The sequence below is a fragment of the Aspergillus lucknowensis genome (assembly GCF_044049455.1).
Source record: "Aspergillus lucknowensis strain CBS 449.75 chromosome Unknown BJX67scaffold_55, whole genome shotgun sequence".
Taxonomy (NCBI): domain Eukaryota; kingdom Fungi; phylum Ascomycota; class Eurotiomycetes; order Eurotiales; family Aspergillaceae; genus Aspergillus; species Aspergillus lucknowensis.
In genome coordinates this window covers 79,104-93,548 of record NW_027263599.1, presented here as the reverse complement: position 1 = coordinate 93,548, position 14,445 = coordinate 79,104, and the positions used below count along the sequence as shown (strand labels likewise).

General features: G+C 48.5%; 7 protein-coding genes across 7 annotated transcripts; 5 read left to right on the top strand and 2 right to left on the bottom strand.

The window, feature by feature from the left end:
• Window positions 1–971: 971 nt before the first annotated feature.
• Window positions 972–4,385, top strand: BJX67DRAFT_390748 (uncharacterized protein; the record flags this gene model as incomplete). Its single annotated transcript, XM_071034675.1, has 8 exons — window positions 972–1,283; window positions 1,335–1,533; window positions 1,607–2,140; window positions 2,202–2,766; window positions 2,820–3,149; window positions 3,200–3,676; window positions 3,730–3,909; window positions 3,956–4,385. The coding sequence occupies 8 exons, from the start codon at window positions 972–974 to the stop codon at window positions 4,188–4,190; spliced, it is 2,832 nt and encodes a 943-aa protein (XP_070882158.1). The 3' UTR covers window positions 4,191–4,385.
• Window positions 4,386–4,595: 210 nt separating this feature from the next.
• BJX67DRAFT_374747 (uncharacterized protein) lies at window positions 4,596–5,969 on the top strand (the record flags this gene model as incomplete). The annotated part of the gene is made up of 2 exons (XM_071031591.1): window positions 4,596–4,619; window positions 4,758–5,969. 2 exons carry the CDS (start codon window positions 4,596–4,598, stop codon window positions 5,967–5,969), a joined length of 1,236 nt encoding a protein of 411 aa, XP_070882157.1.
• A 10-nt stretch (window positions 5,970–5,979) lies between these two features.
• On the bottom strand, window positions 5,980–9,078 carry BJX67DRAFT_364392 (dipeptidyl peptidase 3). Its single transcript, XM_071030185.1, has 8 exons — window positions 8,405–9,078; window positions 8,149–8,350; window positions 7,291–8,101; window positions 7,191–7,240; window positions 6,697–7,135; window positions 6,576–6,649; window positions 6,501–6,524; window positions 5,980–6,450 (listed from the first exon to the last, which is right to left on the bottom strand). The coding sequence occupies exons 1-8, from the start codon at window positions 8,494–8,496 to the stop codon at window positions 6,061–6,063; spliced, it is 2,082 nt and encodes a 693-aa protein (XP_070882156.1). The 5' UTR covers window positions 8,497–9,078; the 3' UTR covers window positions 5,980–6,060.
• A 12-nt stretch (window positions 9,079–9,090) lies between these two features.
• Window positions 9,091–9,723, top strand: BJX67DRAFT_266386 (uncharacterized protein). The gene has a single exon (XM_071026438.1). The coding sequence runs from the start codon at window positions 9,248–9,250 to the stop codon at window positions 9,641–9,643; it is 396 nt and encodes a 131-aa protein (XP_070882155.1). The 5' UTR covers window positions 9,091–9,247; the 3' UTR covers window positions 9,644–9,723.
• Window positions 9,724–9,827: 104 nt separating this feature from the next.
• Window positions 9,828–10,319, top strand: BJX67DRAFT_364386 (uncharacterized protein). The gene has a single exon (XM_071030184.1). The coding sequence runs from the start codon at window positions 9,938–9,940 to the stop codon at window positions 10,145–10,147; it is 210 nt and encodes a 69-aa protein (XP_070882154.1). The 5' UTR covers window positions 9,828–9,937; the 3' UTR covers window positions 10,148–10,319.
• Window positions 10,320–12,074: 1,755 nt separating this feature from the next.
• Window positions 12,075–12,703, bottom strand: BJX67DRAFT_364384 (uncharacterized protein). The gene has a single exon (XM_071030183.1). The coding sequence runs from the start codon at window positions 12,526–12,528 to the stop codon at window positions 12,259–12,261; it is 270 nt and encodes an 89-aa protein (XP_070882153.1). The 5' UTR covers window positions 12,529–12,703; the 3' UTR covers window positions 12,075–12,258.
• Window positions 12,704–13,052: 349 nt separating this feature from the next.
• On the top strand, window positions 13,053–14,358 carry BJX67DRAFT_364382 (uncharacterized protein). The gene has a single exon (XM_071030182.1). The coding sequence runs from the start codon at window positions 13,823–13,825 to the stop codon at window positions 14,180–14,182; it is 360 nt and encodes a 119-aa protein (XP_070882152.1). The 5' UTR covers window positions 13,053–13,822; the 3' UTR covers window positions 14,183–14,358.
• The last annotated feature ends 87 nt before the right edge of the window (window positions 14,359–14,445 follow it).

Sequence of the window (14,445 nt, the reverse complement as noted above, 5' to 3'; positions counted from 1 at the left end):
AGGCAAGAAAGATGCTGCAGACCGAAGCGACGACGGAAGAGGAACTCAAATAATAAACTTGGCTTGGAATTCATTGCTTGAGACTGAGGAGGGTTAAGCGCCAGTTGGCAAGACTCCAAAAAAAAAAAAAAAATCTCGAACCTGAAGATTTTTGGGCTGGCAGTTTGAGTTGATCGGCCTCGCTGTGGAGTCTGACTCCGGCTTCAAGCAGCCGTCCCTCGATTTGCTTCTCTCATCTTGCTGATTGCTTTTAGCTTCTTGATATATTAGGCGACTTTATTATCCATGAATCCCAGCACACGCCCCGTATTCCCATGAACCTGGACGCAGAGGCTCAAATCAGTATCTTGTCTTGAGTCCTGCCCACCCGAAGGCTTCGTGGGTTTAAATTTCGAGAAATGCTGACGTGGCAGTCATTTCACCAGATAAGATTAGCTGATTAGGCGCTCAGCCTAGTTAAGGAGGGGTCAATTTCCAAAGGCAAAACTCCTAAAGATGCTCTCATTGGTTCATGAGACAGTTTAGTTGGTTTCTAACAAAGTAAAACGAGTACCTCTTGGAAGCTGATTAGCCCGCTTTGCCACCGGCCAAGACAACCCCTACGAGGCCGAGCACGCCATTTGAGCATCCTCACTCATCCGGGATCCCTTCATGTGATAGTGATAGCCCATGTCACTAAATTACCTGCGCATTTTCTTCTTTCTCGCACGGCCATCAGTGGAGCCGTCAATGTCGGTCTCTAAATATATCATTGCGGCGAAACATGATTCAAGACGGCGCCTAAATTCTTTTGCTCCTTGCCTCTTTTCCCAGAACCCCCTACTTTTCGAGCAATCCACACAACCTTGAGCAAGAGGTGAGGCCTATCCTCGGTCCAAATTAGGCCCTCATCCTCTTTTTTAACTTTGCTCTCTTTTTGAATTCTTTGGAGGATCAAGCCGCCCTCTGGAACTCTAGAATACGGAGGCAGCATGACACGAACATTTCCAGGCGAAAAGATCTCACCGTTGTGGGAGAAAGCACTGCAGAGCTACCATGAAGAGCTCGGTGGTGAGGATGATTTTCAAACGATACTTCAAACTGGCAGCCTAGACGATCTTCTCGAGGATAAACAGATCCTAGAACCATTCGGGCAGCAAGGAAGAAAGGCGCTAGACTCAATAAATCGACTGAAACCGACGTTCACCATGCTCAATGATTTCTCTGCGGTGCTCGCAGTTTCCTTCGGTGCTGGAACAACTGTGACAGCGTTGGTTTGGGGCAGCCTCCGCATGATCTTAACTGTTCGTTTTTATGGTTCCTTTTACAAAACCCATATTGACTCTGGGCTGCAGTTAGCATCAGCGGCAGATAACACTTTAAATGAAATCTCTGATATGCTGGAAGAGCTGAGTTTGACCCTTCCACGGCTCAAATTCTACGAAAAAACTATGCCGTTGAACTCGGAGTTGGAAGCGTCTCTACTTGCGGTCTACCAAGAGGTTATCTGCTTCTACGCTCGTGCAATCTATTTCTTCCGCAGTCACAAACATTGTAGGTGTTTCATTGGGAAATCCGCTCCCGTTACCTGTGAATATTGATACTGAGTATGCTTTCTCAACTTAAGTGTTCCTCCTGCGTCATTCTTGGTCCAACCTTCGCTCCGATTTTCAGAGAACGACTCAACGCATTAAACGTCTATCTGCTGCCATAGAAAGTGAGGTAGAACTCGGCAGGTTGCGGCTCGACAATAAAAAATACGAAGAAGTCTTAAATGCTATGGCGCAATTCCATACACGGCGTCCTGAGACACCCACGACTCTCCACTACATCCCCTTCGCGGAAAATTTCCGATTTTGGGGTAGGAGCGAGATTCTCTCGCGTATTGATAGTGTATTGTTTGCGGAATCTTCGCAGAAATCCCTTCGGTCATTTGCTTTGTACGGTATGGGTGGTGTTGGGAAAACACAAATAGCGTTGAAATATGCCAACTCCTCACGCTCAAAATTCAATGCCATTTTCTGGATTGCAGCTGAGAATTCAATAACCCTTGGACAAAGTTTTCGCGAAATAGCCAAGATGATGGGCTTCATAAAGCCTGACGAAGAAGCAGATGACAATGCCGTCATACTGGAGGTTAAAAATTGGCTATCCTCGACAAGTGAGTCCATACAACCCGTCTATCCTGCTGTCCTTCAATAATCTTACTGTAGACTGAGCAGGAAGTCATTGGCTCCTCATATTTGATAATGCTGATGACTTGGGCGTGTTAAAGCGCGCTTGGCCAGTAGGCTGTGTCGGATGCGTGCTACTAACAGGCCGAGATTCCGCCGCTGCCTTCAATTTTGCCTCAAACCGATGTCAAGTAACGCCTTTTGACACAGACTCCGGGTCACAGGCATTGCTGCATATACTTGGAATCGAACCCGAGTCGACGTCCAGTCGAGAAGACGCGAAGGCTATCACTTCGACACTGGGAGGTCTACCCCTAGCCCTCATCCAGATCGGCGGGTTCATTATCCAAAGGAAAATACCCTTGAGGGATTTTCTTGCTTTATATAATAGAAACTCGGCCAGTGTGGACGCCAAAGCCACTGTGAGCATTGATTATGGACACACACTCGCCACAGTGTGGGATATAGCACTCAGTAAAATCACAGGAAGTGCCAGGACCCTGCATGAGATCCTCTCGTTCTTGAGTCCCGATAATATACCCCAGTCGCTCTTGGTAGGTGGTGGTCTTAAGCTTAAGGAAACACCGCTGGCCTTTATAACGGATGAAATGGAGTAGGATCTCTATATCAGCAAGCATTATTACCCTGCCACTGACTTGAGGATAGCTTTTTGGACGCTCAGGAAGAATTACTTCACGGCGCACTGATTGACAAGTCGGCCGAAACTGGAGTTTTATCCATACATCGTCTCATACAACGAGCGGTCATTCGTCGAATGAAGATAGAAAGGCGTCAGGAGATATGTCTGCTCGTGGTGGACATTCTTTCCGACAATTTTCCAGACACTTACAGTAACGATGTCGGCCATCAAGTTGCCTCTTGGATAGACTGTGAGAGAAGTTTACCGCACATTGAAAGTCTCGTGCGGCAAAGTGAGCATTTCAAGATTTTTGCGACAAGCCAACCGTTTGCAGAACTCCTGCTTCGCAGTTCTTGGTATTTTGGATCCCTTTCCACCACGAAAAAATTTTTACTTATTCAGGCAGGTATCTCTATGAGAGAGAAAGCTATAGTATTGCTCGATCGTACGTGGAAATAGCACTGAAAAAATTTGCAGATACTGAATCTCTCGCCTACGCAAGCGCGATCGATCTTCAAGGCTTGATTGACCTTGACATTGGTCGCCCTGCTGCTGCCCTCAAAGCTTTTGAGAAAGCCTACGAGATACGCACAGGGATTCTTCCCAGTAACGATGCGTTTCTAGCTGCCAATCAAGTTAATATTGGTCTTGCATACACAGAACTTGGGGAACTCGAAATGGCCTATGCTTATCTTCAACAGTCAATTGATATTCGATTGCTGCACAACAGTGATCGAATAGGGAATTCATATAGCAATATGGCAAGCCTATTACTACGAATGGAGAAGCCATACGAGGCAGAAGCCATGCTGAAGAGCTGCCCGTCTTTGACAAACTTTTCGGATGAAACTTTCCTCAAGACCGGGAACCCGAGATTTTCTGGGTGCGTAACCCTATCTTATATTAAGTGCTCCCGATCTTGGCTGACAGCTACAGGGATATGGTATTGCTTAGTCGGATTAGACTTGCACAAGGCCTCGTTGATGATGCCCTTAGGCTAGCCTCAAAAGCTCTAAGCTTTCGAAAAGAATGCTTGGGCGAGCGTCTTAAAGTTTGCGATTCTCTCTACCAGGTCGCTTCACTTCTCTCCCTTGGGAAAAATACTACTCTAGCAGTGTAAGCCCTTCACACAGTTAAAATAGCCCAATGCTGACCCTATTAGTCAACTTCTTGAAGAGTGCGTCAGCATATCAGACAGCCTCCCACAGATTGAAGGCATAGGCCATCAAGCTAGAGCAAACTATAAGATATCTCAAGTTCTAAGCGACCTGGGAAAGGACAAAGAAAGCACACTGTATCTTGAAAGGGCAAAGCTCTCAAGGGAGTCATTCTACAGTATCCACGGCGATAATACTGTATGTGATTTTGAGAGTCTTGTTCCGTGGATGCTATGGTAGCACATGAACCAAGTAAGGCCTAGCTTGAATTTGAGTTGTCCAAAACAGATTAGATATCACCAGTAGCTGCTTATATTCACTTGAACATAAGGCACCAGTAACCTGCTGCTGCTGCCTCAAAACTCTCTTATGACTTTGTGATAAGGGAACGAACGATCGGGGGATTGCAGGGCGCTTAGTGAAACAACCTAAGGTGACAGGGGTAGCCTCCAGGAATAGATGCCCTCCTTTGATCTCACACAGAGCTTTAAGTCTGTGCTGCCCTCCTCTTCTTCGCCTCACAACTGAACCACACCTGACGCTCTACATTACTGGTTTCGAAATAAAGGAATAATATCGGCACCTGAAATTCAGCAAACATCTTGAAAGTGGACTTCTATGAGATTATAATGGGCTTACCGAAATATGTGCAATACTCATATCACTCTAGTATGTCAGCACGTGAGCCTTTTGAATTAATAAGTAGTCACTGATAACTAATGTGCGAGTTGAAAAGGCAAAGAACAATTGACTTCTAAAGAATTCTGCTCTTTCAAGCAACCCTTGAGACTCGACGCAAAAAACGAGGTTCCTGAATGGTACTCTCATTGGCTAATCTCACGCACGGCAAAGCTTCCAACCTCCGTATTCAACATATTTCATTCCGACCATCGAGAGTGCACCTCTGAGTCCCACCAAAACCTCTTTGCCCATGCTTTCACCAGCGTGGCGAAACTCACCACCGGCAACATCGCTATCACTATTGACGAAATAATCTGCGAGCTTATCGTTGAGGGAGTTCTGGGACCCCAAACTCGAGCAGAAAATCTTAACTATGCTCGTTATTTCGTCTTCAGTATTTTGGGCTTTCAGACTGCGCTATATTGTCCATCTCCGATGGATTTTCATGGCCCCCAACCTCACCATTTGTCCATTATGGAAGATTATGGCTGCTGCAACTATACGCATGCGGCATTAACTCAGGATATCAACGTGTGTGCTCGTGAATCATTCAGCGAACTTCTCATGGGATTCGGTGCGCTTCTTCCTTCCAAGAATCTTTGTTTCTCTGAAGAGCCAAGCATCGTTCGTGCCTTTCAACAGCAAGTCGAAGTCGAGCCGAGGGCTTTCAACGCATACGCTCTACACTCCTTAACAGGCCTGAAGTTCAAGTGGACAGATGCACTCTCCTGTCATTTAGAGTTCAACCCCACGACAAAGGAAGTGTCGCTATTCCGCTTTCCATCTTTTTGCCAGTTTTACTTGACAAAATATGAGCTGGGAAAAGAGAGGGGAGTGCTTCATTGTTGCGCAACGACAAGTCGTCTCCGATGTCAGTGGGCAACAGAGGAAGAGATCAACCACTTCCTGCTTGAGGTCATCCTTTCTTATAGATTATTGTTCGGCCAAACTAGGAAATCAAGGGCTCTATTTCGGTCCGTGGATCCGTTCCTTCGTTGGCATGGAGATCGCCGACGCCGCGTGAAAGACCCGATCCTGTCTAGTTTGTGTGGCAGCCGATCCTATATTGCGCTTCCGTTGGATCTGCAGCAGGTTTGGTCCTTGACCGAGAAGGAAACTTACAACCTTCCTCAAGACTTTCCCATCTTGCGATATCGTATCGTGATCTTGCAAAGTCACCTATCTGCTGCCACGCCGCGAACGTTGACTCAGTTGTGGAGAGACAAGAGAAATTCAGCGAACTGGATGACCTTTTGGGCAGTCATCGTATTTGGGGGTTTCGGATCGGTTATGGCATTTTTGCAAGTCATTCTACAGTTAGCCCAACTATTGATGTAGTTGATTATGTGTTTACTACGCTACGCTTTAACTGAGTCTAAGAAACTTGTCTACAATTTGTATATTCCTATCGAGATGCCGATGTGAAATCTCAGTGGATGTCCCTTTCTGCCCAGCTCTGGATTACCCCTCTGGCAGTCGGCTCATATTCTCGCAACTCGACAGTGTCATCATGAATGAATGTATTCGCTTGGGAATATATTGCAGGAGGGTCCTTCTTGGCAACGACTATCTCTCTCCATGTCAGAGCTTCGGAGTCCACGCTCGAAAGATCCTCATAGAATTCGCGGCAACTGCCAATGTCGGCGGTGCACCGATATATATGTAGACGTAATAGCATCCTGCCGAGGGAGGGCTTCCCTTCAGGAACAATCTGAGACCGATTTACCTTCACGGTCAAAGCACCAGCTTGAGGATCGCATATAACCGTGTAGAGATCTTTGCTGTCACGGAGAAGATGCCGAAATATAGAGTAATGCGCCTACGACTCTCAAGCGTCTGGACGACTGGATGTACTATTAGGAAGCTTACCTGGCTATGGGCTTGAGTCCATTCCTATAGAGACGTTAGAAAAATTTAGAGATAGCAACGGTAATTTGTTCGTACCTTTGTGACAGGATCATAGTTTTCCAGTCCACGAAGTCCATCAGTGGCAAGTTGAAGATATAAATTGTAGACAACTAGAACTCATCAGCAGCCAACATCCTAGTAGGATGCGATGCCATACGATCATCAGGTTTAACATCCCCTTGTTCGGTGTACCCGAAGATGGCCAAGATGTCCGGATCATCAAACAGATAGGCTCCGACAAGCTCTGCCCTACATTCGTCCACAGTAGTTGATATGTCTTCGAATACCCCGGTCCAAGTCTGTCCGGGCTTATACCAAGTCTTGACTGGATTCCCAGTGAAGGGGTTTATTGGTGGGCTGAATGGATCGAAATTGAAGTTTCCCGGGACCGTCTCCGCTAAGAAACTGCCAGTTCCGTGACCGAGTATCTCATGCAATACAACCCAAATGTAATATGCGTGAGGTCGATGTTGCTTAAATATCTCCTGCTCTGGTTTGGAAACCATGTATAAACCTCTCGCTCGATAAGTTTCTGCCAGCATGCGATTAGAGAAAATAATGTTCTTGTAGCCCACGTTTTGTCGAATATCATTGTACTGTTCAATCTGATTTTAGCTGCTGTCTTGTTGATATCTTATAGACCTTACCTACATTTGGCAGGTTAATGCCAGGAAATATTATACTGGAGCAGTAGGCAAGACCTGGCAAAAGTCAGCACAAAGGTTATTCCAAAAAAGTGAACTACTTATACTTTGAATGCTGGAAAAGTCTGGCGCCTCAAAATAGCTTTTCTCGAATGGCCCCCTGTCGCCAGAATTTCCTGTCACCCATGGGAGTTTGCAAACAAACCTGTCCGCCTCCTTAGCCAACTCTTTTAATATCTGTGTTTCGCTACTGTCCGGTATGCCCACAATAGCTTCAAATTCACATCGGATCCCCAATGGATCCCTATAAGGTTCAACAAACCCAAACACAGACTCAATTTTGGGAGCTTTGTCTCTTACCCATATGGTCTGGTAACTTTTATAAGCCGAAAGATTGCCAGTAGTAAAGCTTTCCTGCAGGTTTCTGATCATTTCATACTGTGATGAATTAGAAACGTACTCAAGCGCCTTGTCCAGGTGTGCATTGATTTGTGCGAGCTCGACTTTGTGGTCCCCGGTCACTACCCGGATGATTTTAGTATTCCCGGTTGTATTGTTGACATCCCCATAGTGAGATATCTTTTCGGTTACTGATGCTTGGACAATACTCAAAACTTCTGTTTCCGCGGAGGGCCTTGCCTTTTCCAGTCGGGTATTTTCTGGGAGAATCGATAGTTCCTGCATAATCTTAGAAGCCAATGCCGCGTTTTCCCGAAACGAGGGCCCTCCGTCTTCGTATCCCAAGTAATACATGCTTTGCGTCAACTCGCTGGGAGAACCAAGGCTTAGGGGCGGCTTTTGAAACATGGGGTCGCGAATCTGTTCCCAGAGATCGACTACACTCGAGGAAGCACAGGCAACCAATTTTGCCAGCTTCTCTCTGCTGATAGAGGGCACAAACTTTTGATCACCAGAGCCCTTTATGGGTTAATGTCGTAAAACGAACGATAAATGAAGGGACTTACATAATAGTTCCCTAAATTGGATAGAAATATCGCTGCATAGTCCAAAAACAGTTGAAGGTCATTGACGTCAAGGTTGGCTTGGTTTGCCAAGCGGTCCCAGTCACCATTGCAACAGAAATAGAGGGCTATAATGAAATCAAATATCGAGTTGGCTTCGGGAGAAACCTGCCGGAAAATAATACGTGTACCACTCCAAGCAGCTCTACTTTTGATCAGTATCTAGCCTTAAGCCTTGCGATGTCAGAAGATGACCGACCTGGACATATGGTGGGCATAAAGCTTCTGCTCCGGGTCAAGTCGGTTAAAGCTCGATGCCACGGACAGCTGAAAAATCTGAGGTGCTGCCATTGTAGAGGGTGCACACTGGATCCTCAAAGTGATTTTGCGATATGGCGGGGCGAGGAAGTTGTTAAGAGAGTGTTAATTACCCCGCGCGTATCTTGGTCTTCTGTCGGTTACAGTCGTGATCACCTGATGCACGGCCCCACCTGATGCACAAAATCGCTGCCAACAACAATAACCAACAGGAACCAATTCAACCACATACATGCATATTATCCCTTGATTTTTGGTAGCTTAGAGTATTCATTGCGAAGGGGTCGTTCAAAATCAAGAGTTTGGTCGACCGCGGGCTTGATCGAAACCAGGTAACCGTCACTCGAATAGAACACCCAGGCAGCTTGGCACTCCCGATTCCTCGCTTCGAACAGCGTCCAAAAAACGGTCATCCCCATATGACGCTAAATTCGAACAAGCGCTTATAGATGTTGAAATATACCCTCCAAGACACCCAGGACATCGTTATGGGTGACCGGGAGATCAGGATGCTATCACGGCCGCTTTGGGGAGAAGAAGAGGATCAGTCTTCGGGCTTGACGAAGAAGCCCTGAAAAACGGGGATGTACTTTTGGAAACCGCGGACACACTGACATGAGTAGACACTAATCGCCCGCGAGAGTCCGTGTTCTGCCGGGCGGTCAAGGGGGAGAGGCCGGGCTCACTAGGGCCCGGGGACGTACGGAGTATTACCGTCTGAGGGAGGGGTACCCCCACACCCTCAGCCTTGACGGATCAACCACATGTCTAAGGTCTTTGTGAGATGACGAATGCGGAAAACGATTCCTTCACCCTTTTCGAAATCCTGTTCCCTGATCTAGTCCATATTTTGATCACTTTGAAGGGAAAGGAGCAACAAGGTCATTTCGCTTCAGAGATCTTGGTCAGAGCTGAGACTCACCCTGCAAAGAGGCACCCAAATTGCTGGGTACTTGATGCGAGGGATACGGACCCTGATGCAAAACTCGGGTTGATTATGGACCATGGAAAGGGCGAAAGATTCATCGATGCCATAGGTGAAGGGAATGCTCGCAAAGAAAACACGTTTGTTGACTGGTTTTCTGGCTGTTCTCTCGGGGCAATCGCGAGTACTAATGGAGTTGCCTTTGAGTCTTTCATGGAAGATCAAGTAGGCGCAGTCAAGAGGTTAGCACACTGATCTCACAAGCCATCACCCTGGGCATCTCTTAGGGACACGGATGCAAGAGAACCCCAAAACAACGGCATCTGGGTCACCAAGTTACGAACCTTGGAACGGGTCACCACCGTGGTCGGAAAGTCAGCTAAGGTTACATGCCTCAAATTAGATGCTGTCCTGCTCGATGTCGAATACGACTATTGTGGTGACAATAGTCAGCATTGCCTTCTGTTTCCATAGGGTGATTGGAACGAGTCACTACGGGGGTGAGAAGGGCCAGTTTATCTTCTCCCTTTTTCATCCTAAAAATGTGTGATGGGAGATGTCCTGCGGACCGGTAAAATCGAATTCAAGCACGTCGACGCGCCCGAGAACCCGGCGGATGGGCTTACTAAACCTTTTGAAGCTCAGGATTATGAGCGGTTCCGAGAGTTGCTGCGTGGGGAGCAGCTGATAAGCCTATCGAGCGCGTCTCCGCTCACGATAAAAGGATATGGAAGGCATAGCAGGCTTCTGGGCTCTTAGTATCGCCTTCCAGCTTGGGATCCGGGCTGGGTCTGCTCTCTGAGGACGTACTTCCACTTCCACCCCTCTACACGACTACGACAAACAATCCGGGAAACATACTCGAGTATCACATGTATCTTAAACATGGAACGAGGCCTGGAATGCATTGATTTCGGCTCTACGTCCGGACACCAACCCCGACCGATGCAGACAAAACGTGGCTTGATATCCTGAAAGCAAGGGAAGCTCGCGTTGCAATGTCTCGTTGCTCTCGGTGTCTTGATGATCCCCGGTTTGTGTTTGCTGAGCTTTTATCTCAAAGTGGGTGGCTCAAAAATCATCATAAAAGCCTTGTACTAATATTTAACTTGATAGGGAAAAAGCCTGGTCCACCAGCGCAGGCCATCCGATAAGCCCGCGCCATTTGCTGCTCGAGGGTAGCTGCGAGAACAGATAGTGGCCCATTCGCACGGATTCGTAGCGAACACCACCAGGCAATACACCAAAAAATACAGTGGCCGCGGCTTTGGGCTACACGTGGTTTGATCGTCTCTCCTATAACAGGCCGCCGGTCGTGAAAGCCATTCCGCTCATAACCAGTGTACTATGCTGACAACAACCCTAGCCCGGGAAAAGCTGGCTCACTCCTTTTCGGCCTCACTAAACTATTGTGTTCTTGCTGGAGAATACTAGCAGATTACACAGGCATAAGTTTACCACGCAACTTTATTGCGTATGGGCAGCAGAGAACAGAGGATCGTTGCCGTGTTCGCGGCCTATGGGGCCGAACTCATAGACCCAGCAAAGGGTGAGGGTATCCTAACTTCGAACGGGGTGGATGGATCAGGTAGCTCCACATTGGTATCAGTTGATGCATCATCAATTACGCGCCAGCGAACAAGGTAGATGTGCTATCTGACACGTGCTGCGAGAGGTAGTGGCTGATCTAACTTACCTTTCTTGCCCTACTTCCCCCCTCTCCTGTTCCTCGCTCTCCTTCTCTTCGGGCGCTACAGGCTGCCCATGACTGTCTTAACCCCAACCCCCTGGAGCAACAGTCGGGAGACAGGAAGCGCTGTGCTCGGCGCGATATCAACTAGATAGGGCTAGTCGCGGGGCTTCCCGGGCTGATGATATGGTACCAAAAACTTGGGCAGCCATTGAATTTTGTCTGGCTACTCCGGCATATAGAGGAGACCGGGGATGGATCGACAGGCACGACAAGAGCAATATTGATGAGAACCTTATCGCCCTTCGGTGGTACTCTACTTGACGGGATGCACTTGGCAGGTGTATTAACGGCAGGCGCAGGATGCTGATAGGAGACGCTATAAGATGATGATTCTGAGCTGTTACCCTGTGGTGGTGTTTACTATCTGGCGAGTAAGTCTCCCCTTAGAAGCAGGCTTTCCTGCTCTGTATTATTTTTATTCCTGGATATCTTGGACTTACTTTCTCATGCACAGGCTATCCTTCAGCACTACCCTGCCAAGCACGCGCGGGTGATCTTCTCCACGACCCTAGACTGACGAAGTATTATCAACGCCTTCCAAGACTACCATACGGGGGGAGTTCATAAAAAAACCAAGTCTTGGGATCCTTTTTAGTACCAGCACGGGCGTGATCACCGTGGACGAGACTGCCAGTCCGGCTGGCAGGGATTAGGCTTTGCCGGAGAGCCCAGCCGTAGGGGACATTGCGGCTCTGGCGGAGAATATGGTTCACATGGATACCGCAGATTCTGGCCCGCCTGTTCCCGAACGCAATTCACACCAGGTGGACAACGAGTGGGGTGGATGGACTTACCCGGACGCGTCCCCATCACACTCGCGTCGAAATCCATATTGGTAGCCGTGAACGCGCCCCAAGTCTTGGGGGTCGCCTTTGCGTGTACCGGGGCGGATACGGTTGTGTTGCGGGAGCCCCAGTACAGTTCCAACAAGCATGCTGCCTCAAGCCAGCCATCCATCCTAACCCTAAACCGTCTCGAGGAACTGGATCAACTCACTCATTGCTTCGGCATTCATCGCTACCCATCCAACGCTGCCGGTTTGCTGAAAAAAGGTCCGCAAATACATCGTACGATGGAAAGGCTGGACGGCCAAAGATAACTGGGCACTTACCAAGAATCAATTAAGGGGAGCAGGCGAATTGGTAGAGGAGTATAAGAATATGCTGCGAACCACTGAAGTCAATGAAGAACCGAATAAAAGATGATCTCTATCCCGCCGAATACCTGCGCCACTCGAATAAAGCAACACATACGGGATGGGATCGTGCAACGGCGCCAAGACCCCTATGTCCGCGGGATATAGGGCGTATCGGGCACTTGCTCGCGGTACCGAAGCTGCGGAGGGCAACGACAATGACGGCATCCCGGAGGCCTCGTACGCGGCCATTCTGGGGTCAATAAACTGGCTGGTAACAAAAACACGGCCCGATATTCAATATGCAGTGTTCCGCCTCCTACGTTACAATCCAGGAAAGCGGCTTTCGTTCAGCAGTACTCCTTGATGGTATTCTAATTACTGTTGTGAATCGCCGTGACGGTGTTTGAAGTAACTACCGTACAGTCGACACAACCCTCATCAATATCCGCCAGATTCTCCCCTGTCAAAAGAGTACCTCTCCCTCTGACTTGTTGAGCACTCTTACTACAATACCTACCTGTACAATCAAAAAATAACCCGCCGCAGACGCAGACGGGCACGCCCAAAGATGCCTCGTTAATGAGTGATTGGATCGATGAGTTACGTTGGCCCCATTGTTGTACGCACGCCCCGTTATTCCGCCCTCAGAGCTATGGAGCTACGTGTCACTATTGTTGCCGCGCGGGGGTGCGCTTCCCCCTCGTAGCGGTCTGCATACCCGGCAGAGATTTGCTCGCTTCGTGTTGGGTCTGAATCTCCTGTACACCAGTGACGAGCTGTGGCGCAAAGTATTCAAAGAGTTGACCGCGCAGATAACGAGCAGCCAGTTCTTCACGGGGACCAATTTTGACTTATTTCCGCAGCGCACTTCCAATGTCACGAGATCTCAGTCTCCTCCGGGATGCGTTGGGCCTGACCCAAACTACACCACCACCACCTGTAGGGGATCGTTCCACCAGACTAACTATGGTTCAAACCCTGTCTTTGAGAGAGTGTCTTCCACGACACGATAGCAATGACAAACCTCCAAGCACACATATCTTATACTATGCCTCCACCTCGACACGCCCGTCTAGGGGTGTTCTTCGGATGTTTATATCCTGCTTTCCCCAAGACCCATCCTACTCCCGCAAACTCACCGGAGCCGTGCTAACACGACAACTGCAGCCACAGTGTCAACCTGATGTACTCTGCCACCCCATCACATAATAGAATGCCTAGACTGTTTCCCAAAAATCAGCAAAATAGCATTAGCAAGTTTTCAGCGACGCATTACAACACCACGACTTCCGCCCTTTTCTGAGCCTCTGACACAGGCGAACTGTCCAGCCAGAAACCGCTCTATCCACAACTTTCATTTGAGGTCTACGAGAACGGCTTCGCGTTCACGACATTGCTTTTCTACACACGATATCATTTCATCCTTAGCAGGTCCGATATTGAGCATGGATGGGACGACATATCGGGACGACACGCTTTTCTCGCCGGGGAAGGTTGTGGCAGGCTCCTGCCGTCCTCGACCGCTTATGGGACTTTTCCTCTGATGACGATTCCACGCTGCCCCCTGCTCACACGAAACTCTCAGACGCGAATGCTACCCTGGCGGTCCTCTGCTGCGAAGCTGATAAACGAGCGTCAAGATGGCCAGCTGACTTTACGAGCAAGGGATACCTACGAGCCGACCTACTTCCCGCGTCCCCAGTGCATTGGGTACATGGGGGTCGTACATAGACGGCGCAAGGAGGCCAAGAAGGAGAACTGTGAAGTATTTGGCTTCGTCACAGACGGATATGATTTTTGTTTTATGAAGATTGATGAGTTTTCAAGACTCTACAAAACTCGCATCCCAGTCATCTATTTTCGTTACAATGGCAATTGCGTCCCGGGGGGTGCCAACCAGTGAACGTTGTGGACAAAACACAGGATGGGTTTTCAAGGACGACGTACGGGGCGCAGCTGGATGGATATCTGGAGTGGTGGCCACTCGATATCTCAACTTTCAGAGCCACACGGGCCGAATAACCGCCACGTTGGCCATGCTTGCAGCCCAACCAGCGGCCAGGAGTTAGATACACGTGGCAGCAAGTACACGAGCACCAACTAGATGAGTACATCCCGGTAAAAGGAATCGCGAATAAACTCGAGAGGAGCAAAGCCGGCTAGTAT